Genomic DNA, 26,360 nt, shown 5'->3' with positions numbered 1-26,360 from the left:
AGAAGGACACACAGCACTCGGGCAGAGCACAGGGATCCTGCCCTGGGCTCAGACAGGGGGGTTTAAGACTGGGTGTGGAGACAGAGCAGAGAGACATCAGCTGCCAGAGTTTACAGACGTGGGGGGTACAGGGGGACCACGGAGAACACATGGTATGGGAGAGAGAGGCTGTTTCCCAAGCTGATTCCCTCTCCCCAGCAGTGTTGGGAGAGCTGAGGGTGAGCAGGTGTGATCATGAAGAGTGGTGAGCCAGCGAGCAGAGGCTGCAGCATGGGCAGGAGGCGCCATCCATTTGTTCATCACCAGGGCAGGCTGTTCCCTTCCCAGTCGAGGAAGGCTCCAGAGGTGTCCTGTGAGAGGCTGCCCAGCACAGTCAGGATGCCCCTCACGCTGTGCTCCACTGTCAGTGGCGCCTGCAGAAAAGAACAATGGGCAGGAACAGCTCTTGGGGAGGGTGCATGCCTGGGAGCAGCATCCATAGTGCTCATGGGGATATTTTTCCTTATTGCCACACCTCTGTTCTCCAGGCTGGGGAGACAGGGCTGGCTATCCCATGTACTCAGTATGTTGCAGCTTGCTGCCTGCTCCGTGCCTGCTCTGCTCCAGAAGATGTTCCTGGCAGCCCCCAGCATCACATGAGATCCCCCAAGTGCCCCTGCCCTTCCCAAGACACGGGGATTCAGTGGGGGTCCTGGTGACCCTCCCCTGCACAGCCCAGTACCTCCTCTGTGCCCATGTCAGTCTTCACCCAGCCAGGATGGATGGCCACGCACAAGATCCCCTTGTCCTGGAGTTCTGCAGCCAAGCACCTTGTCACCATGTTTTGGGCAGCCTGGAAGAGGCACAGTCCTGCCAGCACAACCCAGGGAGTGGGTGGGCAGGGGAGGAGACATTTCCCAGCCACAAAATGTCTGTGGAGGTGGGAAATGGGACTTGGTCCTGGGACAAAGCATCAGCATGGCCTGCTGGAAAGGCTCAGTCCTGGCTGCTGCTGTCCCGGTCTCTGTGCTTCCACCTGGGAGAACCAGGCAGGGGGTGACCCATGGGCTCCCTCCCCTCCATGGGCACTGTGCCTGGGACAGCATCTCCAGCACCTCCCCTGGCACCTCACCTTGCTGGCCCGGTATGGGTACATGGGGGCCTCTGGCACCCTGAGGCACAGCCCGATGGAGCCCAGTTTGGTGGAGATGTTGATGACAGCGGCCCTGCTGCAGCTCAGACTCTCCTTTCCTGTGCCCTTTGCAGCCTGCTCCAGGAGCGGCAGAAATTCCTGATGCAAAGACACCAACACTCCATTAACATGCAACAGAACTCCAATTCAAGGACCAGCCTGGAGGGCTCTGTCACAGACTGTGGAAAAGCAGCTGGACAGACTGTCCTGGCAGAAGTGCAGGGGATGGGGAAGATGCCCAAATGAGGGGCCAGGCTCCAGCCTTTCCCCTCTCCCGGAAAGGAGTGAGCTGGCACAGTGAGCCTCGTGCAGGCAGGCGCTCCAGGTGGGGAAGAACTAAGCACGGGGGATGCTGGGCTGGGCTGAGCTCCTCTAGGTAGGTGGGGGAGATCCATGGAGGTGACCTTATTCCTATGGAGGAACATCTTCCCAAGCAGGAGAACCCCAAAAGATCCAGACATACCTTGACAACCTGGAGTGGCCCAACTACATTGGTGGCAAACACATCAAGCATCTCCTGCAAGTCCAGAGAGCGCAGTGTGGCGTGGGAGCTGATGCCTGCATTGTTGATGAGCAGGTTCAAGCCCTGGTCCTTCAGATGATACCCCACAGCCTGCACGGCCCCTTGGATGCTGGGCAAACTCACTGTGTCTGCCAGGGAAAAAGCAAAGTGAAGGATAGCTCTGATGGGTCACACAGCACCCACTGAAAATTGTGCTGTAGGTGGAAGCAGCACTTCTTATCCAGAAAGGATGCAGCAAATTTGGCAGATTAAGCACATTGGAATGAGCAGCAGTTTGTCCTCACCTCTTGGTTTTGTAGCCTCAGCTAAATTAAATCTTAATTCAACTCATTTTGGGTCATGTGGGGGCTACTGGTAGGAAAAACTTGTCTATATTTGCTTTCTGTATTCAAGGAATTTATGATCATACAAGGGATGTTTGGACCTTGCACACTGAGACTCCCAGGTTTATTTGCACAGGGAGCCATTTTTTGCTTTATGCTGCTACCCACAAGGTTTTGGAGCTGACAGATGAGCTGAGGTGAGTATAAGTAATAAAAGATTTGGGATGTAACCTGCAATATTTGGATGCAGGCTCTGAATCTGAACTTCCCTATCCCTACTGACCAAGTTGTGGGGACAACCCCTCTCAACCAACAAGGCACAAGTGAAATTTGGCTAACAAGGATAAGCATTCCCAGTGCCTTCCTCTTTGCTTAAATTTTGGTACAGCTTTTGAAATTCCACCATGTTTAACTGCAGGATTTTTCTGGCTTAGGCAATAAAAGTGGTAGTTTTTTGTGTCCAGCTGTCAGGGTTGCTTGTTAGGATTTTCATCCTGTCCTGGATATTCACCAACAGCCATCATTTGTTTGTTTAAAAGGGTCATCTAAATACCTTTAGAATGTCGAACAGGCTGGTTAGGCCAATATTAAACTTTATGTATTGCCTTTTAATACTTCAGGTATACCACAGAGCCCTTAAAACCATGAATATTCACATGTATGGGCAAGTTGGAGTGTGCCCTTGTTCCCATGCACATTTCTGTGCCTGTTTTTTGCAGATGCCAATGTGATGAGCTTGCTGGGAGTGGGGGACTGCAAGGCTAGATTCCTTTATTTTATTTGCAACACTTTGGCCCCTGAGCTGTGTTTCTGTTCTCATGCTTAGAAAAGAGTGACTTACGAAAGGTTTCCAAGGCTGAAGATTTCTTTCTTGGTATATTTTGTACACTGATGGGCAGCAAAAAGTATCCTTTTTCCTGGCATTTTTAACTAGCTTGATGTCTTTATGGTGGTAAGCAAGGATGTGAGTGGCATGGGACTTGTTGCTACCTTGCATTGTGCAGCGCAGACTTTTGTAGAGGTGTCCTGAAAACATTTGAGGGGAATACCATGGAATAATCTGCTGTGGGGCTGCTGTGAGGGGAAGGAGCCTTGGAATTTGAGAGGATATTGCATGTCCAATTGCAGGGCAAATCACAGAGTGCTTTGGAGTTACATCTTTGGATAACAATGGGATGAAGTTCAAGGTTCTGTTACGCCACCATGTGTGAGGGATCTTTTGGTCACCTGGTGAATTATTAACTGCTCTGTTTGGATTAGCTGAGTCATTGCTCCAAGGCACGTGGGACCAACACATTTTTAGCCCTTAACCCCCAAATTTGCTGAAATAACAAACTCTTGCCTCCCTGGAAGAAATAAGGGTGGGAAAGAAGGAGAGTGAATTAAAAGAAGTGACAGATCTTACACATTTTGGAGTTATCTTTTAAACTTTTTTTTCTGCAAATCCATGCCTGTTACTGGTTTGAAGACAACCCTTCTTTATTATGGAGCAAGAGAGCTTGAAGCAGCTTCTCTTAAAAAAATATCTTGTTGCTGTTGATATTTAAGAGCTTTTTTGGGGACTTTATTGGCAGTCTGGGGCTTGGGATGTATGTTTTTAGTAAAGATTGTTTATATAGTGGCAAATCCCTTGAGATGTCCTTTTTATGTTGGCCATGCTCTTCCCATCAGGTACTGCCAGTTGGCTCTCACAGCTCATTTATTTTATATTACAGAGAACGTGTTTTACTTTAAAAATCTACTTAATAATAAAAGAGAAATTTGCTGCCTCTGAATTCAATAATGTCTTATTTTCTAAGAAATATTAAAAAAACTGAACTTGAACTGAAGTTGCTTGAACTTTTCTGGTGCATTTAAACAAGTAAATACTTAGGTTTGGCCCACATCCATAGAAGGAGGGAATGGCCAAGAGGACATCTCCCCAGTCCAGGCTGTGGACATCTCATGCCTCTGGGTCACAGCATCAGCCTGGCATACCAGGCTGGGAAGATTTCCCACATGTCATTTTTCAGCTATTTTTTCTCCCTTTTTTACCTTAAAGAAATGCCAACCATGGCCACCTCCAAGCAGATCACAAACCAACCCTCCTGCTTAGGAACCACCCAGGCAGTTACTGTGCCCTGCCTTGCTTCACTTTGTGAACCCACGTGTCCCAGCCCAAAACCTGGGCACCGTATTTAGCATCTTTGGGAAGAGACATCATGCCTTTCCCATGAAACTTACTCAGCTGAGGTGTCCAGACCCACCTCTGCCTCATCTGAAGCCAGTTTGACTGCTCCAGCCAAAGCACAGCTTAATTTGGGGGGAGAAATTTGCTCAGGTGTGCATGGATTCCTCCCCACCTGGCAAGGCCAGAGCTTCCTGCAAAAGTTGCCCCTGGTCCCACCTCTGAAGTCAGCAGAGAGCTGGAAGCAATGTTGGGTACAAGGAGAAAGGTTGCTCCATACCTAGCTGGACCAGTTTGATGCTGGAGTGCTGGGCAGCTAATTCTTGCAGGGCCTGGAAATAAATTGATGGAGCAAGGGAGGAGGTTAGAAGCCACCAGCTGCCTGATCAGGTGTCCCACCCCTGCTCCCAGGTCACTGAACAAGACTGGCTTTGCTTTCTTTGGGGAAAGAGCACAGGGCCATTTACAGTGGATGGAATAGGGCAGCAACCCCACAGTCAGCAGGAGAATGGTGCTGCTGGGCTTAAGAACTGCCCCCGATCCTGAGTGATCCCAGCACAGAAAAGGGGTTGGCTGGCCATGGCACAGCCACAAGCAAGTGCTGAACACATCTGCCTCTCCAGCCATATCCCACCTCGCCACACTGGGCACTGCCTTATCCAGGGAGCTGGGGGGGTTACGGGACCCCCACTCTGCCCGGTTCTGCCCCCGCTCCTGGGATGCCCAGCCAGGGCAGCAAGCCAACAAGGCTGAGGGGACTGCGGATCTCTGCTGCCCACCTGCCCCAGCACCACCCCGTTCCCTGCGCCCGCACTGACCTTCCCTCTTGGACCTTTGGGGTCGCGGCAGGTGGCAAAGATGTGCTGGGGGGGCCAGGGGCTGGCGGCCAGCTGCCGCACAAGCTCCAGTCCAATGCCCCGGCTGGACCCTGTCACCAGGACGCTCCGAGCCAGCGCAGCCATGTCCCCAGCCTCTGCGCCGGGCGGTGACACATGGCAGGGTTGCCGCCTGCTTGGAGTGAAGAGGAGCCTGGCACAGCCCAGGGTGTGGCTCTGGGCACCCACGGGGACTGGGACACTGCCAGCACCTGGCCCCTCGCCTGTCCCAAATGGAGCCAGGGTCCCAGGAGGACCAAGGGCTCCCTGACATTTGGCACATGGGGCTGTGTGTCACCTGCATTGCTCAGATTCCCACCACTATGCTCCTCTAAAGCCCCAGCTCCCAGAGTCTCTGTAATAGCAGAAGGGTCCACCTCTGCCACAGGCTTGGAGGAGCACTACCAGGAAAAGGAGAATAGATTCAAATCTGGCTGTGGCCAGCATCTCCTAGTTTGGGGGATGAGTTGGGGATGGTTGAATTCTGAGATGCTAATCCAAAGCCCAACCTTGGAAGCAGAGGGAGTGCAGTTTGTATACTGCAAGTTCCACTCCTGCCAACACTTCCCTCAAGAGCACCCAGTAGCCAGCAGAGAAGGAACCCCCACTCCCTGTAGCCTTGACCACCCACTGCTGGGGCTTCAAGCTCACATCCATCACCTTCCTCCTTGCTGGAGGGCAATGCTGGATCCTTATAAGCCCAAGAAGTGCCTGCATAAGCAAGGCTCCTGCAACCCAGGCCACCCTGGGGCATGAATTTTTAGGAAGCAGAAGTGTTAAAAGAAGGAAAGAGCTACCATGTAAAAAGCCTCAGCTAAAACAGAAGAATTGGGGCAACATGAATATGAGGTGGGGGAGGAAAAAAGAAGAGGAAAGTACTGAGGGTGGGTCCATCCCATCTGGATGGGCCTCATGGCACATACCTGTTGCTCAGTGTGGCAGGGGGACAGAAGTCTCTATTCTCTGAGTAGCTACGTGGTTCCACATTTGGCAATCACCAAAGAAACCCTTGGGAGATGGTGAAGAGCCTCCACACTTGGAAGATGAGCTTTCAGGTGACACAGCTCATGAAGGGCAAGAAACAGTGATGTTTCCTTCCATGGTGGTGGACAGACTATGGCCCCCATGAGAGGTAAGCATGCTGGGCGTGGATTTGGATGGTGTTGGAGTCAGACCTGCTGTAGCAGATGTTCTTGCAGGTGTAATCACCTGCACAAACAATTGCGCTGCACAGACTTGCCTGCTCCGCCAGCAGCATCCAGAGCAGAGCTCCCATTAGGAACAAATTAAACTGGAGTTTCCTCTTTTCCTTCCAGGCTCCTCGGGAAGGAAACAGAAATAAATGAAGAGGTCTGCAGGACCAGGAATGGCCACAGGCCAGTGCCAAGCAGGGGAGTGACATTTGGAAAGGGCTGACCGATGGCAGCCAAAGACAGCAGAACAGGCACATTCATGGCTCCAGAATCACAGCCCAGGGCCAGCAAGTATGCACAGGGAAGAGATGAGACCAGGTGACAAGATTCCAATGCTATAGAGGCACCTGGGAACCATCCAGGTTAGAGAGGAACTGAGAGAACTCTACTAGAAGGCCCATCGGGTGGAGCAAGATCAGCAATGACTTCAGAGCGGGTTGCCCAGGGCTTGAACCTGACCTCAAAACCCTCCAGGGACCCTGCAGACTTCCCAGACTTCAATGCTTGTCTGTCCTCAGAGTGATTCTTTTTGTCAGCGTGACACCTCCCCTGCATACATGCTGTCCCCTTTGGCCTGGGTCCACAAGGCCTTTCCTGTGAGCTCCATGACCGGAGCCATGCACTGACCGCTCCTGCATCTCCTAGCCTTGACCTTGACCCCTGCAAAGACCCTGTGGCCATTACATCCCCCAGCAGGGCTCTGTTCACCCCTCCAGCACCCCCAGCCAGTCCCTGCTCTGCCACAGCCCCTTCCTGGCTGAGCCCCACAGCTCGCAGCTCCCTCCCCGGGAGCAGGCAGCATCATTGTTGCAAAACGTGGAATGTGTCAGTCAGTGTTATCTTAAGTCAGGCTGTTGTTTGATGTAAGACCTTTGTATACTTTCATGCCTAATCAGCAGGAAAGCAGGCCTAATCGCTGGAAGAGGCAGCAGGCAGCATCCCTCACTCAAGGACATTCTGGAACTAACAAGATTTAGGGATTGCTAACTTGGCAAAATACTCCAGGTCCGTGTATCTTAGAGCTAAACTATATTCATTGTAACACTAAAAATCACAGATCGAAAAGACCCTCCCCACATGAAGACCCTTACCCTGAGCATAACTAGAAGTTATCTGGGGTTACATGATTTGTGTGGAAGGTACTGGTCAATCCTAACAGAAGGGCTGTGCTTGGCAAGTTACTAACCCTGAATTTCTGTGTATAACAGCATAGAAAGTGCGGTGGGGTGCGCTGGATTTGTGGAATACCACTGAGCACCCAGGCTGGGGCAGCTTTGAAATAAACAGTCTCACTCGAATGTGTCATTATCGGCTCGTTGCACACCAAGGAAAGAACCTGATTTTGGGGGTAACATCCCTGTGCCTGCAAGGCGGGCACCCCTAAAATGGCGGGAGCCGGTGAGGCCTCAGGCCGCCCGCGTCACGCGGCCGCCCTGTCCCGCCATTGCATCAGCCGGGGGCGGGGCGCCGCGCGGGGGGGTGGGGCTGGCAGAGGAGTGACAGCCCCCGCAACCAATGGGAGGTGGTGTCCGGCGGAGGGGCGGGGCGGAGCGGGCGCTGCGGCGCGGCCGGAGGAGCGGAGCGAGGGGCGGCGGTGGTCGCGCAGGTACGGCCCGAGGGGCCGGGGGGGGTCCGGCCGCTGGGTTTGGCTTCCGTGGTGCGACCCGCGGGCACAGGGGAGAGGGACGCGGGGAAGGCAAGAGCGGGAGGGTGGCGGTGCGCTGGTCGCGCCCCATGCGGGCCTGCGGGGTGATGCCGGGCGGCCGGCGGCGCTGCCGGACACCGCTGTGCCCTCCTCGGGCACTGGAGAGCGGGTGTGTCTGGGCAGAGGCTCTGATAGGCCCTGGGGCCTCTGCTATGCCTGGTTCTCCCCACCTGGGGTCCTTCCCTTCCGCAGCATCGAGATTGAACTCGATGATCTCAGAGGACTTTTCCAACCTAATTGATTCTGTGCAGTGAATACTCCCAGGCCTTGCTCCTGTGGGGAATTCCCGTCTCTCCGCGCCGCCGCAGGCTGGGATCTCGCTCCCCCCATGGATCCGCATTGCGCTGAGCTGTCAGGGACAGCCCTGGGCACCCGTAGGACACGGGCCGTGCTGCCCTCCGGATTGTCACTTGCCTCTGGTGTACATGTGGGGATGTGGGTCCTCTCAAGGAAGGCTTCTAGGCATCCCTGCGACGGGCTCTGCTTTGAGCAGAGCCAAAGTCCTAGGGTGGACTAGGTTATATTCAGGGGTCATTTTCAAACTTGGCTGTTCTATGATTTAGTCATTGAATCACAGAATGGTTTGGATTGGAAAGTATCTTAAAGCCCACCTGGTTCGAACACCCCTGCCATAGGCAGGGACACCTTCCATTACACAGTGCTGCTCCAAGCCCCATCCAACCTGGTCTTGAACACTTTCAAGGATGGGGAAGCCACATCTTCTCTTGGCATCCTGTGCCAGGTCTTCACCACCCATGCGGGGAAGAATTTCTTCCTAATATCTAACATAAATCTCTCCTTTTCCAGTTTAAAACTGTTCCACCTTGTTGTATCATTATCCCCATGTAAAAAGTTGCTATTTATCATTTTTATAAGCCCCCTTAAGTACTGGAAGGCTCTAATTATGTTTCTTCATTCTGCATTTAATCACCTTGAATGCTTTGGTAACTTGGCAGTCTCTCTGTCCCCAGCAAGGCAAATGCAACCTACTAAGTTTAGTATTGATATTTTATAACTATTTGTTTTCAAAGAACAGGTAACTTGAGGTAGAGCCCCAGAAATCAGGGAATTTGGGGGAGAGGAAATTTCAGGTTGAGCCACCACTATTTGGGCAGATTGATGGTTGAACTGAAGTGTCAGTGAGTACTTAACCATGTGGGGAGACCCTTTCAGGAGTTGGAGACAGCAATCCTGATGTTCACCTTGAGCTGACAGCACATCAGAGCGTTGTTTGTTGTTGTTTATTCAGACTGCACCGAGATTTTGCCACTCTCCTGCCACTTGCTTTGGACAGTGGCAGGTCCCAGCTTCCAGATGGAGACCCCACTCACTGCCAGCCAGATCCGGCAACGGTTCATCGACTTCTTTAAGGAAAACAAGCACACCTATGTGCACTCATCTTCTACAATCCCCCTGGATGACCCCACACTGCTCTTCGCCAATGCTGGTATGAATCAGGTAGGATTCCCACCTTGGCACTGTGGTCCTACAAACATATCTTGTTGGAACCTGTGAAGCTGTTTGCAGAGCTGTTGGGAAAATTATTGTTGTCTCCACCTTCCTTCTGGTCACAGAGCGATGGTTGGTGTGTCCTCTAGAGTCCTCTATGCTCTCACAAAATTGGCAAGAGCACTGGAAGAGGTTCCTATGGTGAGAGCTCTGCCAGTCTTGTTTCCTTGACCCTTGGTAACAAGGCAATCCTGGCACAAATAACTAACGGTGTCTTTGAAGAGTAGTTGAGACTGCCAGGGCTCTGCTGCTGATCACCACCCAGTCGTTTGTGTTTTGGCAGCTGGGAATCTGACAGCTTTCAGTCTCTTTGGAAGGCCTGGGGTTTGGCGGGCTCTAGGAATGTGTGTGTGAGTGAGTGCTGAGTTCTAGGCAGCCTCCCCATGGGCAGGAGCAGCAGGTTTGTTTCTGACAGGTGCTTTGGGTATGTTCAGACTAGTGATATCATTACATAAACGACACTTACTGTCTTACTGTTTCTTGCAACATTTGAAAACAGGATCTGAGTGCTTTTCTCAGTTTCTCAGCTTTTCTAGCAGTTCACTTGCCCTGTTTTCTCTCCCCACAGTTCAAACCCATCTTCCTCAATACCATCGACCCCTCACACCCGCTCGCTAAACTGAGCAGAGCCACCAACACTCAGAAGTGCATCCGAGCAGGGGGCAAGCACAACGACCTGGATGACGTGGGGAAAGATGTGTACCACCACACCTTCTTTGAGATGTTGGGCTCCTGGTCCTTTGGGGATTATTTCAAGGTAAAACAGTCTGGGTGCAGCTCTGAATCTCTTGCGCAGATTTATCTGTCTCTGTAAACTCAGCAGAGCAGTTGCCAAGAGGAAAGAGAGTATGTTGGCACAGAGGTGCATGTGGCTTTTTTGGAATAAATGAGCTTGGAAGCTGCCTCAACCCTGCAGAATGATTCGAGATTAATTAATTAAGGTTTACAAAGCTGATTAAATTACCTCTGCTAGTTTGGAGTCTTCAGGTAGAGATTTTAGTGGCTGTCCTGAAGATGTGGGGACTAACGTGTGCTATGCAGTTATGACAGACCTTCAAACAGGAGTGATCATACAATAAGGATTTCCCTTCCCAAGCTTCTTGCTAGTGTAGTATTCAAAGTCAGAATTAAAAGGCTGTTTGGAGGCAGTGAACGTGCTAGGAGTTAACTTGGCTTCATCAAGACAGTCATATAAAATGTTTCTTGTGCCCTCTTCACTGCATGTATTAGTTTTTCTCTTTCTTATGTCAAAAATCAGAAAGTTTTTGGCTGCTGCTACCTACAGTAGCCAGTACTTTAGATGTTGAAGAGAAGCTGTCTTTGTATTCACTTGCTTACCTCATGTTTCCTTCTGCAGGAACTTGCTTGTAAACTGGCACTGGAACTTCTCACCAAGGAGTTTGGCATCCCTGCTGAAAGACTCTATGTCACTTACTTTGGTGGAAATGAGGCTGCAGGACTGCAACCAGACCTGGAGTGCAAACAGATCTGGTTGGATTTGGGGTAAGGCCTTTCTCTGAGGAAGGTACATGTTTTGATAAGCAATAGTAATTTATTTGGCTTGGATATTAGGAAAAATTCTTCACAGAACAAGCTGCCTAGAGCAATGGTGGAGTCACCATTCCTGGAGGGATTTTAAAGCTGTGTAGCTGTGGCTTTGGGGCATGGTTTAGTGGTGGGTTTGGCAGAATTGGAGTGACAGTTGGACTTGATGATCTGAAAGGTCTTTTCCAACCTAAATGTTTCTATGACTCAATGATGGCCTGTGTTGTGTGGCAGAACATGTATAGGAGGAGGAGACTTCAACAAAATGGAAGTGTCACAAATAATATTTGCAGGGTGGTGGAGCTTCCAAACCAGAGAGAAGTACTCATATTAGATAGAAGATACTGAGAGCTCTGGTTTCAAAATCTCTTGTGTTAGCTTAAGAGTCCTGCTTGGACTGGTGGATGGGACGTCCTGCCCAGTGTGCTGCCACTGACAGCATTTGAGAAGATCATGGAATCATGGAACTGTAGGGAAGAATTTATTCGTAATATATATTATGCATCTGCCGTCTGTTAGTTTAAAGCCCTTCTCCTATCACTCCATGCCCTTTAAACAGTTCCTCTCCAGACTTCTTGTAGTCTCCTTTAGGTACTGAAAGGCCACAACAAGATAATCCCAGAGCCTTCTCTGTGCTGAAGAATCTAAATTCTCTCAGCCTTTTCTCATAGGAGAGGTTCTTCATCCCATCAGTGTCTTCTTGCTGATGGCTTTCCTGAGGTGTTGTGTAAGTCTCTGTCTCCACCTGGGATGGCTGCCGGGTGCCAGTGTTCACTTGATCCTCTCAGCAGGGATCCTGAGTGTTAGGCTCTTGGACTGATCTGTCTCAAGACACTAAGAATTCATCAGCACATCTAGGGAATTAGTGAGCTGTGGTTTCTCTGGCATAGCCTTTAGTTTGGGGAGTTCTTTTGGTTAGTCTCTGTTGTTCAATAAGTTTTGTCTTACAGGCTGGCTGAGGGCAGGATTCTGCCTGGCAGTATGAAGGATAATTTCTGGGAAATGGGAGACACCGGCCCCTGTGGCCCTTGCAGCGAGATCCACTATGACCGGATCGGGGACAGAGATGCTTCACACCTGGTCAATCAGGATGACCCCAACGTCCTGGAGATCTGGAACCTGGTGTTCATACAGTTCAATAGGTGAGCCAGACCTGCTTCCAGCTTCCAGGTGAGCCAGGTTGCTCTAGCTCAGTTTGGGAGGCTGCTTGAGCTGTGCATTCTTTCACCTGCCCGTGGCTTGCTCGCCATTCCCCAGTTATGCAGCAGCTGAGCACTTTGTAATGCTCTTTCCCTTTGCCCACTGGTACAGAAGGGGTTGGTTATGCTGCTTTTGGGATGAACTGAGAATATTTTCTCTGTTTATCTGCCACGAGTTTAGTAGGGAATAAGTTGTTGTCTGCTCTGAGTCTTAAGTTGTTGGTGAGGGTCTTGTTAACTATATTTTATGGTTAACTTTTAACAAAGTTGTCCTTTGTAGGCTTGTGTATGGGCCTGTGTCACAAATCTGATGGAACTAAATATTACAGAGATGAAGAGAGAAATGGGGTTCCCCCTGCAGAGCCTCCATCTATAACATCTCACCTTTTTTTGGCAGGGAAGCTGATGGGACACTCAAACCCCTTCCTAAGAAAAGTATTGATACTGGGATGGGCCTGGAGAGGCTGGTCTCTGTGCTGCAGAACAAGATGTCCAACTATGACACTGACCTTTTCCTTCCTTACTTTGAAGCCATCCAAAAGGTATGAACTGAAGTCTGACCTAGCTGCATCCATTCCCTGAATTCTTGAGATGTGTGGAACTGGTTGGACAGAGTAGTCTCTGCTTTCCCAGCTGCTGTGAGCCCCACACATTTGCACTTTGCTGAGGGTAGGAGCCCAGGCTGGCCCAGTAATGCTGCCCTGGGACATATTTCCTGGGGAAAACAGGACAGTGAGTGGTGCAGCTTTCCCAGTTTCTGTAAACTGTCCTGATGGACACTCCTTGGTCCTCTCCCAGTGGGGGTATGCTCTGCAGTCCATGCAAAATGGCCAAGTGCCATCTTTTTGCCACGTGCTAGAGAGCATGTGGTACTGCTAACCCAGAATCAATTTGTCCTTCAGTCTCACACCTGGAACATGCTGATCTGTAGAAAATTCCATTAGCTGTGAGTGCTTTGCCATAAACCATGACAGTCACTTGCAGAACCTCGGTACTGTTGCTGCACTGTCCTGGGTGGGGACAGCATTACCCATGCTGGGAGTTCTGTGTGCAGGTCCAAGCCTTTTTTTTCCTCCATGGAGGAGGCAGAGCTTCCTGGCTGTAGATCATACTGCATAAAATGCAGGGAGAAGAGCCCAGGCTCCTGCTACCTCTAAGGAATGAGGTGCCAAGCTCCAGAGTTGGAATTGGAGAGCTGCCTTTTTTCAGTGTTAAGTCCACTAGCTAGACACAGCCCCTGTGTCGTTTTGTGCTGGGAGCCTGGCTGGAGGGACTGTGCCCATGGCAGGAGGTTTGCACCACATGCAAGCAGTGCATGGTTACAGCAGGATCTTTCCCTTGGGTATGGATAAAACCATCCTAAAAGAGGAAGGCTGGGACAATCTCCTGTAGGACAGAATTTGAAAGGTTTCTTGGCTGGGCAGGTTATGCCAGGTTGGAGTCCTTGAGCAAATGTGCAAAATAGATGATTTCACTGTACTTTTCCCCTCTTCCTTTCTCTTGGGCTCTTAATGATAGGATAAATTGGATTTTCTTCCCTCTGGTCTGGAGAGCTTTTGGCCATTGAAATGTGGGCCATGGCACCAAGCAGAGCCCACAGCTCTGTGCCTCCCCTGGGTTCACTGAGTCTCCTCTTTCCAAGAGGAATATTCTCCTCTGTGGGTGTGGGGTGGGCTTGGCTCCTGAGGCCCTTCCCTGTAATTCTGCCCTGGTGCCACTGTCAGTAATTGTACCCCCTGCCCACTGCCTTGTCCTCTGCAAAGGGCACCGGTGCCAGGCCGTACCTGGGGCAGGTCGGGGCCGAGGATGCTGATGGAATCGACATGGCCTACCGTGTGCTGGCTGACCACGCACGCACCATCACCCTGGCCCTCTCGGACGGGGGCAGGCCTGACAACACTGGCAGAGGGTAAGAAGGAGCTGCTGCATTGTCACCACTCCCATTCTGTCCTGCATGGTTTCCCTCAAGGCTCTAGGATCTCATTGGATTCGTTATTAAAGCAGTGAGTAGCAGAGTGTTTGCTGGGGATATTTGATGCTTGAATTGCTGTAGTAGGGATCACGCAAAAGGCCATGATGCTTAAGTCTGAAGGTTCTTGTGAGCACCATTGCTGCTGTGCCAGCCCCCAGATAAGATGACTGTGGGCAGACAGGCATAAAGCCCGGCTTGGTGCAGTGTTGCTATTGAAAAATCAAGGAATTTCAGGCTGGGGGACTGTGCTGCAGGTGCCAGTGGACTCCATAAGCACACAGTGGGTCATGGAACTGGGGCCTAGTACCTTACCTATGCCACGCTGTTGCCGTGAGCAGCAGGAGGGATAACGAGAGGAGAAAACCCTGTTCTCTTGGTCCTGGGAGGGGCTGCTGGTAGGTGGATGCTAGTGGAGCCCCTGAGAACAAGTCAGATGTGTAACATTGAGGGGGGCTCTGCTGTTCCCTAGGTATGTGCTGAGGCGGATTCTCCGACGGGCTGTGCGCTACTCCCATGAGAAGCTCAATGCCCCCAAGGGTTTCTTTGCCACTCTGGTTGATGTGGTGGTGCAGTCACTGGTAAGTTCTCCTATTCCAGCGTATCTGCTGAAGACTTCCTCTGCTGAGGTGTGCAGATCTCCATTTTAAACGGCTCCTCCTCTTGGGTCTGCAGGGAGATGCCTTTCCTGAGCTGAAGAAGGACCCAGATATGGTAAAGGACATTATCAATGAAGAAGAGGATCAGTTCCTGAAAACACTGAGCAGGGGCCGGCGCATCCTGGACAGGAAGATCCAGAGCCTTGGGGACAGTAAAGTCATTCCTGGTAAGGCTGTGACTTCTGTCTGGATGTAGCAAAAGGCATTTATTATCTAGGATCACATAAGGGCTTAGGGAAGCTGGGGGAAGGGAAAGGGTGGGAAAATTAGAGGTGGTGGAAGGTGATGGGGGGACAAAGTTGGAATCAGAAGACATCTCTTACAGCTGAACCACCCATCTCTCCTCTGGCCTGTGTTCACTTGCTTAGGTTTTTAAGCTGCCCAGACACGCATCTCTGTGCTGTCAGGGAGGAGCCTTTTGGATGTTCACATTCTCCAGACCTGTTCACTGTCCTGCCATAGCTCAGAGCCGGTGGGGGAGCAGGGAAGGGAGCAGTGTCTCATGGAACATGAGAGGTGACTGCTTTGCCCTTTCTCTGCAGGTGACACTGCCTGGCTGCTGTATGACACCTATGGATTCCCTGCGGATCTCACTGGGCTGATTGCTGAGGAGAAGGGCCTTGTTGTAGACATGGAGGGCTTTGAAGAAGAGCGGAAGAATGCTCAGGTGGGTAACAGCTCCAGGGGAAGCTAGTTTATGAGTGGGCAGGTAGAATTCCCTTCCTCACAATTAGCAGTCATGAGTTGCTCTTTTCTCATTGAGTCTGCTCACACCTCATATGCCCCATGGTTTGTCCCATTTTTGTGGGAAAAACCAGGACAACTGCAGTTGCTGTGGCACGTGTCTTCTGTACAGCTGGCATTGGTTTTGCTCACTAGCAAAGCCTGGAACCTTGAGCTCAGCCTTCAGACAGAGATGGCAGAGTGCTGGGAACACTTCTGCTGTCCTGTTCTGGTTATGGAAGTTATTCCCTGGCCAAGGATCAGTATCCAGGCAGGCCTGCACCTTGGGTGCATTTCCCAGTATGTTTGCTGCAGCAGCAGCAGGGAGTGGCATTGACCAGCTGGATACTTACCTTGTCCTTGCTGGACTTAGGCCCACTTGATCTGCACACTGGAACTGGCTGCTCTGAAGCCAGAAAAACTGGCACACTCCAGGTGCTGGCACACAGCTTCCCAGGGCAGAGCTCTAAATCAGGGAATGCTGAGGGATGTGAGTGAGATGTGCAACTAGTCTGGCATGCACTGGTGTTTCTTAAACCTTGATATTTGGCCAATCATTTCTCAAACCTTGTTCATTGGCAGCTCAAATCCCAGGGCAAGGGTGCTGGAGGCGAGGATCTCCTCATGCTGGACATCTATGCCATTGAAGAGCTGAGAGCCCAAGGGCTGGAGGTGACAGATGACTCACCAAAATACAACTATGCTTCAGATCCGAGCGGTACCTATGGTATGAAAAACCTTCTCACAGTCGTGTTCTGCTCCTAAAGCTTCCCTGGCATGTACCTCTGGGCTCCCCTTTCCTGAGACATGGAGTTGGAAGTGGAAGGTTCTGCAGGTGAATAACCTGCTTGTTACTAACTGAGCAGAGAGAGAGGACAGACTGTTCAGGGGCTACTGTACTGCTGTTGCCAAATTAAGGGAATTCCTGTTCCTGCAGCTTTATGTCTCCACACTCCTATGCTGGTGTTTCTCAGCTGCTCCTTTGCCAGTGCTGCAGGAGACTGCAGTTTCTGCTTGGCCTGTTGGAGGGTCCTTGGCTTGCTCTCTGGCTCTTTCTGCTAGTTTTTTGATTTGATGGGGATTCAGGAGGCTGCAGCCATGTGTGCTGCTGACTTTTGCTGCATAGGTGTGGAAGGCAGTGACAGTCCCTGCCTTGGAGGGCACTGAATGAAACTTCCAACTAACTGTTGCCTTACTCCTCTCTCCTTATCCCCTGCAAATGTGTTAGCTGCCATGAGCTCCTGCATTAACTGGGAGGTGTTGCTATGACATTCTGCTCCCACAAGGTGTCTACAAGGTTTTCCTGCTTTACTGACACTGCCTGTCATCCCGGTGGCAGATTTCGGGAGCCTTGTGGCCACAGTGAAAGCCATCCGCAGGGAGAAGAAGTTTGTGGAGGAGGCATCCACTGGCCAGGAGTGTGGGATAGTGCTGGACCGGACCTGCTTCTACGCCGAGCAGGGCGGGCAGATCTATGACCAGGGCTACATGGTCAAGGATGACGACAGCAGGGAGGATGTGAGTTGGCCTGAGAGCCTTTTGCAAGACACAGTCTGACTCGGGGCCTGAGCAGAGGGGAGAAGGGGCCAGGCAATTTCCCATCGATACCAGGTTTTGGGCATTGCACAGTGTTCCTGTCTGGGGGTGCAGCCATGGCATGGGTGTGCTGGAGTTTTGTTCCCCTTGCTCCTTGAGGAGCTCAGTTCTGTGCTGCTGTCACCAGAATGTGGGTGCCTGTGGTGGTGGTGCCAAGATGGGGGGCTCTTTCTGTGCCCTATAATTGTGCCCCACCTTAATTCACTTCTCTGCTTTGCTGTGTGCTGTGCATGGGGACACTCAGCTTTCTCCAACACACACACCACTGGCTCTCAGCTGGGGTCCTTCCAGTTGCAGCTCAGACCTCTGGCTAGATGATATCTCCCCTTGGCCTCTCACCCTGCTCACATGGGGCATTTCCCTCTTTGTACAGAAAACAGAATTCACTGTGAAGAACGTTCAGGTCCGAGGAGGCTACGTGCTCCACATAGGAACTCTGTATGGGAGCTTGAAAGTAGGAGATCAGGTCCACCTGACTATTGATGAGGTGAGTTAAAACATGGTGTAACACAGGGGCTTGTCTCTTTTCTCTGGATTTTGTCTTGTTTCTTTTCATTGATGCTGTTCTGGGGACCTCACGTTTGGATCCTGCTCACTCTGCAGCATGCAATCAAGCAGTGTCTGGCTGATTCCAAGTCTCTCCTACTTCAGATCTGGCTTTCTCCTACCACAAGGCAGATAATGCCCAGCTAGCTCAGAGCCACTCTGGCTGGGTTTGCTGATCACAGGCAGAAACACATTTTGGGTCATGACTTGCAGGGAGAATACGTCTGGTGCCCCACTGTGTGGGGACAACAGCAGAGAGTCTGGGCTGTCTGCCCTACTCCAAACATTGCTCCTGTGGGCTCAGCTTGCTGAGTGACTGCTGGGTTGAGCACAGTCAGCCTGATGCATTTCCCTTCCCTACAGAGGCAGCACCTTTAGAGGAAGAGGGAAGGCTTCCATCTCAGAGTGTTTTTCCCTGCTGAGGAACAGAGATGAATTATCTGTGTCCTGGTCTGCCCTTGACCTCTCTGCACACAGGCCCAACAAGGGAACTGCCAGGAAAAAAGCCATGCACAGATATGGTGGGGAACATCTGAAACTCCAGGGCACCAAGTGTGATCAGTTGTTTCTGGTGCCCTGAGCTAGTTAAGGATTCTGTTGGAGCAGGGCATTAGCCTCCCGTTCAGCTGCTGGGAGTGGCTGTGGGACCCCATCTAACAGTGGTTTCCTCCCTCAGGCCAGGCGGAGGCCGGTCATGAGCAACCACACGGCCACCCACATCCTCAACTTCGCCCTGCGCTCGGTGCTGGGGGAGGCTGACCAGAGGGGCTCCCTGGTGGCACCGGACAGGCTGCGCTTCGACTTCACGGCCAAGGGAGCCCTGTCCACTCAGGAAATCAAGGAAGTTGAAGGGATTGCCAACCAGATGATTGAGGAGTCAAAGGTGGGTATGGCTGGCATGTTGTATGCCTTGAGTCCAGATTTTGGATGATCTGGAATGCTGGAAGTTTGGTATGCACAGGAGGATTCTGAGCTGCTGGTGCAGTGCTGTGCACAGATTGCCGTCACCTTAGAGTTCTGTTCATCACCTCAGATTGTTCATCACTTTAGATAGTTCTGTTCATTCTGTTCATTGGTTTCAAGGTCTCTCTAGGGCTGGAGTGTTCCCATGCCTGCAGTGGTGTCACATTAGCTACAAGAGCCAAGTTTGCTACAAGTTTGGCAGAGTAGTTTTGCAGGCCTGGCTGGATTTACACCCAGACAATCCAGTGATGTGTCCCCAATGGCAGGAGAGTTACTCTGTTTGGTGCCAAGTGTCAGAGCCAACCCTGGTGGACCCTGGAATCTGCTTGGAACCGTTTGCATGTGCAGTAGCCCACAGGGGTCTGAGCAGGTGGTATTAGGAGTTTTGAAGATGAGATATCTGCCAATAACTTGGTGATTATTGCAGCTCAACAAACCCCAGCTCAGGTGAGGCACAAGACTTCACTTCTAGCATCTCTCAGAGGAAGAAAATTCCTGGGAATGTGGGCCCTCAGTCACAGCCGAAAGGACTGGCTCTTACCTGCATCCCTTTGCTGTCCTCTGCAGACTGTGTATGCCAAGGACTGCCCTCTCGCAGCAGCCAAAGCTATCCAAGGACTTCGGGCAGTTTTTGACGAGACCTACCCCGATCCTGTCCGTGTGGTCTCCATTGGCATCCCTGTGGAGGAGCTGCTGGCTGACCCCTCTGGCCCTGGGGGCTCCATCACCTCTATTGAGTTCTGCGGAGGGACGTGAGTACCTGGAGAGGCAGGGGAAGGTGGCAGGGTGGCTGAAAAGGAGTTCCTGTGGAGCTTGAGCTCCTGGGAGTACCATGAGCATACACTGGGCAGAGCCAGGGTAGAGGTGGAGGTGGTGGTGACGATGTGCCTTTGTGTTCCCAGTCCGGAGTCAATCAGTCTTTAAAAATGCCCTTTGCAGGCAGGAAACTGCCTGTATTGCCCCTGACCTCACATAGGGTCTCTGGCAGTGCTGGGAACACAGGTCTTACCACCCTTTCCTCACTCATTTGCTTTTAGCACAGGTTGTTTTTTTCTGCCGGTCCCCACACTGCTGCATTTCCCTGGCAGGATGATTGTCTTATTTCTGTGTTGATTCTTGCTGAGATGAGAGGTGGACTTCTAACTCTCTTGTGGGTCTGTCTGGGTTCTTTCCAAAGGCACTTACAGAACTCCAGCCATGCTGGCCCCTTTGTGATTGTTTCAGAAGAAGCCATTGCTAAAGGCATTCGGAGGATAGTTGCAGTCACTGGGGCTGAAGCTCGAAAGGTAAGGGTAGGCAGGAGAGATCCTCTGTGAAATTCCACCTATTAACCCTGTGCCAGAGTTCCTTTTGTTCAAATTTGCACACTATCCTCTGAGGGACTGATGGAAAAGGGTGCTGCTGTTGGCAAAGACTGTGCTGGAGACCCTGGCTGTACTGCAGTTGGGGCAGGGAAGAGAGGGGGAAGTCTCACCTGTAGGTGTTGTGGCAGAGAAACCTGGGTGGGTGTATGGGATGGCTCCCACACCTGAGGGTTAGCTCAGGTTGCTTTTCAGAGTGGCTGCTGATGTAGAGCTCTTAGCAGGGGCAAGGCCAACAGGAGAGTGGTGAAGTCTGAGAATTCAGCCCTCTCCTGCAGAAGGCAATGACTTTGGATGTGGGCTGGTGTTCCCTAAAGTGGGAGAAAGGGGTTTTGTGGGGGAGATGATTTCTCTTTGGGGGGAATCTTGGCAATCCTGGCAAAGAAAAGAGACCTAGGGCCTATGTGCCAGCATCACAGACTGGTTCTGGTCAGGTGCTGCCTGCTTTGGCCCTGTGCCTTCCAAGAGATACTAAGCTCCATCCTGGGGCATTCCAGCCTTCCTTGCTTCTTTGCACTATGGGGTGACCAAAAGCCCAGCTTGCTCAATCTTCCAGCTTGATTTAACTCAGATGTGTTCACCTAGGCCCTCAGGAAAGTCGACAGCCTCAGGAAACTGTTGTCAGCCCTGGAGGCCAAGGTGAAGGTCCAGACAGCTCCCAACAAGGATGTGCAGAAGGAGATCACGGATCTCAGTGAGGTGAGGATAGTAGTATTGCTCTGCCTCCCCAAAGTGAATGGGACCTTGATTGCCAGAACTGAGTGGTATTAATGGGGCCTGAGTTCACCTTCCTGCCCCTGTCCAACAGCCCTGCATCCCATGGGTGCTGCAGCCAGCACCTGTTGCCTCAGGTCATTGACACTGGGAGAGGAGTGGAGCTTACTGGGCTCTGCCAGTTGAGGCGGAGTTCATGAGGTGCTGCATCTCCTGCCATGATTGCTGGCACCTTTAGTCTTCTCTACTGCTCCTCTTTTGCAGACACTAGCCACTGCTGTTATCCCACAGTGGCAGAAAGATGAACTGAGAGAGGCTGTTAAAGCACTGAAGAAAGTCATGGATGACCTGGACCGAGCAAGCAAAGCTGACATCCAGAAAAGAGTGAGCTGTGGGCTGGAATAAAGGACAGCGTGGGAGAGCTGTGGGGTCCTCCTTTGGGACCTCTATTGGTGTCCAGGATGGAAGAGAATTGATGTATGGGAGTACCCCTCACACTGTCCAGCCTCCCAGCTTCTCCTGCTGCCTCCTGAAGCAGAATTACCTCTGTGCCTGTTGCCTGGGTTGAAGCATGGCAGCCTGTTCCTGCCCTAATAGTGCACCTGGGTGCAGGCAGCCTCCTGGATCCTGCTGGAGTTTTCTGGAGGAGGAATCATGCATGGCGTGCTGTCTTGCAGGCCACATACCTACCTGCCTGTCAGAATATATTCCTCCTGGCTTCACAGTGTGAGGCTGCTCCAGGCTGGGCTGTGGGTGTGTTTGGGCAGCTTGGGGACCTCTGTCCCTGCTCGGGTGGTTCTTGTGTCCGTACACAGTGTGGATGGTCTAATGACTGAGCATTGTTGTCCTCAGGTGCTGGAGAAGACCAAGCAAGTTATTGAGAGTCACCCTAACCAGCCATGGGTCATCATGGAAATGGAAAATGGGGCCTCAGCAAAGGTATGGGAAAGTCTGATCTATCCTCAGCAACTTTCCTTTTACCTGAGGAGCAGCTGGGTGGTCTCTTGTCACTCAGGGAGGTGGTTCAGTGCTGCAGAGCTGTCCCTCCTACCACCTGCCATCCCTGAGAAGCAGGGGGGACCACTGGGATATTCTCTTGTGTCCCACCTCCTGGACTAGCACATGGGCTGGCAGGTGTGGTGGGGTTTTGACTGTCAGAGCTTCCAGACATGGCGGTAGATAGGGAGCCCAGCAGAAATCCCATTGTGTCCCAGGTAAGATTCATCCTGCAGCAGTCACAACACTGAAATGCACTTAAGGGACTGAGAACAGCAGCTCTGCTGAGCCATGAAAACTGTGATGGTTGTGGCCCCGCAGATCAGCTCTAGGAATGATGTACTGGGCTGAGTGTGTGAATAGGGCCAGGCCGAGAGCTGCCCCCAGCACCATCTACTCAGCTGGGTTCAAGTTCTTCCCTGGCCAGAGCTGAATCTGCCCCTTCTCTCTCAGGGCTGAATCTCCTTCCCTCCTCCACACATAAGTTTTTTTCTGTTGGAATAAATGCTCTATCGTGTGCATTGTGTCTCAGTGCGGAGCCCAGTAAGTGCCAGGCAGCGGGGGCTGGTTGTGCCTGGCCTTAGACCACTCTGGGCTGAACACCCTGTTAAAATTTCCTCTCTGAGAGTGTTGGAGCTGATCCTGCTCACTCTCTGGCCACCAGCATCACCATGATACCCACGCTTTTGCTCCCAGTGGGTGCTGTTGCAGCATTTTTCCTTGCAGAAGGATACATCCCATGGGATGGCAGTGCTGGCAGCCTGGGGAGCAGTACTGCTTTGCTCACCAGAGCCCACTCCTGCAGCTCTCTGCTGCATCATGCTGTCTGTGAATGAGGAATGATCGGTCTCCTTGGGAACAATATGTGGCAGTCTCCCTGGTTCTACCCTACCAGCTTTGTCTGATAACCCTTGCAGGCTCTTCATGCTGTGTTTGACTCTCTTTGGAACAGCTGTTCCCTTCTGCTGGGAGGAGCTTTTACCCCTCCAGCCAGTACACTCAGGCAAAGGTTTATTCTGGGGCTGATTTTGCCAATTCCTCTATACCTCGAGGTGGGGAAATAAAAGCATCTTCTCCTTCCTGCCGTGAGGTACACAGGCAGGGTTTATGTCCCCTGCCAAGGCTTCTACACTGCCAGGAACGTGAAGATGGCTCATGTTTGGGAGGAGGAGCACTGCAGAGTGCTGCTTGCTAGTTCAATGCAATTCCTGATCTCTGAGGTCTCTGTGTGTGCTGTTGGGGCTGCAGCTGGGCTGGGTGCAAGCACAGAGTGGCAGTCATGCAATAATTTTGTTCTTTTCCAGGCCCTGAATGAATCTCTGAAGCTCTTCAAGACTAATTCCCCCCAGACTGCTGCTATGCTCTTTGCTGTGGATAATGAAGCTGGCAGGATCACCTGCCTGTGCCAAGTACCCCAGGTAATGCCAAGACTCCGTGGCTGCCTCTCCGTGGAGGAGCTGCAGCCTCCAGGCAGGAACTATCTAACATTGCACAGTCAGAAGCGATAGGGGTTTGGCAAAAGCCACAGCCTTTGTGCTTGGGCTTATTGTCGGGCTGCAGAAGTGAGGGAAGAGGGGTTATGCTCTGCAGACAGGGAAGAGGAAGAGTCAGGACTTAATGGGGTGGTAGGCATGGAGTGGGGTGATTGCTGTTCAGTGCTGACTGCTGGGTTTCTTTTCCTGCCCAGGAGACTGCAAATAAGGGCCTGAAGGCCAGCCAGTGGGTGCAGGAAGTGTCTGGCTTGATGGACGGCAAAGGCGGTGGAAAGGACATCTCTGCACAGGCAACAGGCAAGAACGTGGGCTGCCTGCAGGAAGCCCTGAAACTGGCTACGGACTTTGCCAGGCTCCGCCTGGGGGAGCTGAAGAACTGACTGAGGGAGGAGGAACCCCGGCCCATTTGTCTCCCTGCCTGTCCCCTGCGCGGCTTTCCTGTCAATAAACGCTCCCTGCCCTGTGCTCAGCGCCCCGGCTCTGGAGGCGGGCGGGATGGGATGGGAGGGGAGGGGGTGGGGTCCCGCTGCCAGTCACAGCTTGTGCCCGCCTCCTGCCCGGGCCCGCCCCGCCGCCTCCCGCTCGCGGTGCCGTGCCCAGCATGCCGCTGGATCACCGCCGCCTGTGCGGCCCGGAGGAGTCGCAGCCGCCGGCGCTGTGGGCAGGGACCGCGGCCGAGGATGAGGAGGACGAGGAGGGCGCGGGGGCGGCGCCGCGGGACCCCTGTGCCCTGCGGCCGCTGTTCGCACGGGCCGGGCTGCTGAGCCAGGCGCAGGGCTCGGCCTACGTGGAGCTGGGCAGCGGCACCAAGGTGCTCTGCGCCGCCTGGGGCCCGCGGGAGGCGGCCGAGCCCGGCCCGGGCCGGCTGCTCTGCGAGTTCCGCCGGGCGCCCTTCGCGGGGCGTGGGGCGCGGGGCCGGCCGGGCGCGGCGGCGGAGCGGGAGGCGGAGCGGGAGGCGGCGGCGGCGCTGCGGGAGGCGCTGGAGCCGGCGGTGCGGCTGGGCCGCTACCCGCGGGCCCGCCTGGCCGTCAGCGCGCTGCTGCTGCAGGACGGGGGCTCGGCGCTGGCCGCCGCCATCAGCGCCGCCGCGCTGGCGCTGGCGGACGCGGGCGTGGAGATGTACGACCTGGCCGTGGGCTGCGCGCTGTGCCGGCCGCCCGCGCCCGCCGCCTCATGGATGCTGCAGCCCGCCGAGCCCGAGGAGCGCCGCGCCGCCGCCCGCCTCACGCTGGCCCTGCTGCCCGCCCTCAACCAGGTGTCGGCCGTGCTGGGCGGCGGCCGCGGCGGCCCGCCCGAGGACTGGGCGCAAGCCCTGCGACTCGGCCTCGATGGCTGCCACCGGCAGTACCCGGTGCTGCGGCAGAGCCTGCTGCGGGCCGCCCAGCGCCGCGATGCCGCCGCCGCCGCCGCCACCGCCACTGCTGCCGCCGCCACCAGCGCCTGAGTGAGACCTGCGTCCCCCAGATGGGGCATGTCCCAGAGCCCGCCCAAGCTGCTTTCGGTGCTGCCGGAAACCCCTGGAGCCTGCCTGAACCACTCTTCACTGTTGGGGATTAAAATAAGTTTATTTTTAGAATCTCAGTTTATGAAGTTGAAGTTGAAGTTTAATTGTAACTGCTGGTGAACCCCCAGAGCCAGCCTGGTCCATGCCTCATGCTGCTGGAGACTGGATAAGCCAACCTTTGCACTGCTGGAGACCCCCTGGTCCTGCCCACACAGCTGGAGGCCCAAGAACTGTGCTCAAGGACACTGGAATCCGCCACACACCCCACCCCAAGCACCCCGGAGTGCACCTGAGAAGCCCTCGTGTTGCAGGAGACCATTCCCGACTGGCACCATGGGACCCAAACAGCTTTACACACTGCTGAAACCCCTGAAGAGCAACCTCCATACGGCCTCCACAGCCAGAGCCTGCCTGAGACGTCCCTCCAAGCAATTGGTGGCACTCCAGGACTCTACATCTCACCCTGTGGTGGTCACAGCACCAGACTGAAATCCTCAGTCCAAGCTCCCCACCACATCCATCTGTGCAGGCAGCATCTAGGCAGCACCAGGCAGGAACCACATTATGGCATGGACTTCTTGTCCAGGCAGTGCTTCAGGGTGGCAGAGTTGTGTTTTGTTTATTTTTTCATAATAATAAACCTTTTTTTTTCTGGCGAGTCTTCTGCCTGCATGGGACTCATGGGGCCTTTGCCAGCCATGGGCAGAGGTGGAAGGATGTGCTTCTACAATCAGGGTCACCCCCTCTGCTCCCACTGTCCTTGAAGAGTTCAAGGAGGAGCTGAGTCCTTCCTTGGAATCTGATTATTCCTGGGGATGGAGTGGAGCAGGAGGCCTCGTCTGGGCAAGCTGCACCTTGGTGGGCTGGTAAAGAATATTCTGGGTATTTTCCATTGGGATACAGTGCAGAGCTGCACTCATGCCTCTGGGTTGAGCTGTAGGAAAGGCAGCATCCAGGAAAGCCCTCTGAGCTAGAGGCTGTGTCTGACAGCACATAAAATGGGGTACAAAACTGTGCACTTCAGAGGGTTAAAAACTGCATTGGGGTCGAATAACCAGAGAAAAATACAAATTATTTGTCTTTCCAACACAATATACTCTTTTACCAGAGCAAATTAGAAATACAGAATGAGTTCCTACCAGTGAGTAAAGGACAACCGAGAAATGAGGGACGTGGAACTGAAACGTGACACTGGGGACCACAGGGGGGACCAGGACTCTTTGAGTGCAGGCCAGGGGCCCTCGTAAAGCTCTTACTAGAGTCCAGCTTGTTGCAGATGCAATGCCTGGCTGAGAACAGCCTGTGGAAAACCAGTAAGGAAAGCACATTTGGGAGCTGGGGCAAACGGGAGTGATTGGATTGACATTGCCCCACTGCTGGTCCCTCAAGTCACATCAGAGCTAGGCTTGGCACCATCCCAAAATCCCACAAAAGCCTTCTAAAGCTGGCTTAGTGTGCTTCCTTCTTATGGTGAGATGCTGAACAGCTCTGAAAGCCATCCTGGGCTGTACCTGTGCCTGCTGCACCAATTCCAAGGGCTGAAGGTTGGGATGCCACTTGTACCATAGGGGTTGGAGCCCTGGGCTTCCTTCTCTCTCCACAGCATCTCCACTTTGGGATATGGTC

General features: G+C 52.9%; 3 protein-coding genes across 3 annotated transcripts; 2 read left to right on the top strand and 1 right to left on the bottom strand.

Moving 5' to 3' along the window:
• Positions 1 to 299: 299 nt before the first annotated feature.
• Positions 300 to 5,161, bottom strand: LOC134557741 (C-signal-like). The gene is made up of 6 exons (XM_063410962.1): positions 5,003 to 5,161; positions 4,465 to 4,516; positions 1,635 to 1,822; positions 1,112 to 1,270; positions 722 to 832; positions 300 to 413 (listed from the first exon to the last, which is right to left on the bottom strand). Exons 1-6 carry the CDS (start codon positions 5,144 to 5,146, stop codon positions 300 to 302), a joined length of 768 nt encoding a protein of 255 aa, XP_063267032.1. The 5' UTR covers positions 5,147 to 5,161.
• A 2,606-nt stretch (positions 5,162 to 7,767) lies between these two features.
• AARS1 (alanyl-tRNA synthetase 1) lies at positions 7,768 to 23,694 on the top strand. The gene is made up of 21 exons (XM_063410479.1): positions 7,768 to 7,858; positions 9,207 to 9,415; positions 10,035 to 10,223; positions 10,824 to 10,969; positions 11,962 to 12,153; positions 12,608 to 12,752; positions 13,974 to 14,119; positions 14,652 to 14,760; positions 14,855 to 15,005; positions 15,381 to 15,505; positions 16,144 to 16,288; positions 16,901 to 17,079; positions 17,531 to 17,644; positions 18,380 to 18,586; positions 19,234 to 19,418; positions 19,844 to 19,952; positions 20,613 to 20,726; positions 21,006 to 21,125; positions 21,594 to 21,680; positions 23,042 to 23,155; positions 23,425 to 23,694. The coding sequence occupies exons 1-21, from the start codon at positions 7,768 to 7,770 to the stop codon at positions 23,608 to 23,610; spliced, it is 3,063 nt and encodes a 1,020-aa protein (XP_063266549.1). The 3' UTR covers positions 23,611 to 23,694.
• A 98-nt stretch (positions 23,695 to 23,792) lies between these two features.
• On the top strand, positions 23,793 to 25,392 carry EXOSC6 (exosome component 6). The gene has a single exon (XM_063410480.1). It carries the CDS (start codon positions 23,832 to 23,834, stop codon positions 24,672 to 24,674), a length of 843 nt encoding a protein of 280 aa, XP_063266550.1. The 5' UTR covers positions 23,793 to 23,831; the 3' UTR covers positions 24,675 to 25,392.
• Positions 25,393 to 26,360: the final 968 nt, after the last annotated feature.

This window comes from Prinia subflava, chromosome 13 (genome assembly GCF_021018805.1).
Source record: "Prinia subflava isolate CZ2003 ecotype Zambia chromosome 13, Cam_Psub_1.2, whole genome shotgun sequence".
Taxonomy (NCBI): Eukaryota; Metazoa; Chordata; class Aves; order Passeriformes; family Cisticolidae; genus Prinia; species Prinia subflava.
This window is presented reverse-complemented; position numbering and strand designations above follow the sequence as displayed.

Bases quoted from the DNA above. Each gene is read 5' to 3' on its own strand.
- AARS1 (XM_063410479.1), top strand. From the start codon at position 7,768: ATGGGAGGTGGTGTCCGGCGGAGGGGCGGGGCGGAGCGGGCGCTGCGG. The intron at 14,120-14,651 runs GTAAGAAGGAGC...GCTGTTCCCTAG, and splicing joins CCTGACAACACTGGCAGAGG to GTATGTGCTGAGGCGGATTC. The intron at 19,419-19,843 runs GTGAGTACCTGG...TTCTTTCCAAAG, and splicing joins ATTGAGTTCTGCGGAGGGAC to GCACTTACAGAACTCCAGCC.
- EXOSC6 (XM_063410480.1), top strand. From the start codon at position 23,832: ATGCCGCTGGATCACCGCCGCCTGTGCGGCCCGGAGGAGTCGCAGCCG.
- LOC134557741 (XM_063410962.1), bottom strand. From the start codon at position 5,146: ATGGCTGCGCTGGCTCGGAGCGTCCTGGTGACAGGGTCCAGCCGGGGC. The intron at 4,517-5,002 runs GTCAGTGCGGGC...ATTTATTTCCAG, and splicing joins CCAAAGGTCCAAGAGGGAAG to GCCCTGCAAGAATTAGCTGC. The intron at 833-1,111 runs GTGAGGTGCCAG...TGCCTCTTCCAG, and splicing joins ACCCATACCGGGCCAGCAAG to GCTGCCCAAAACATGGTGAC.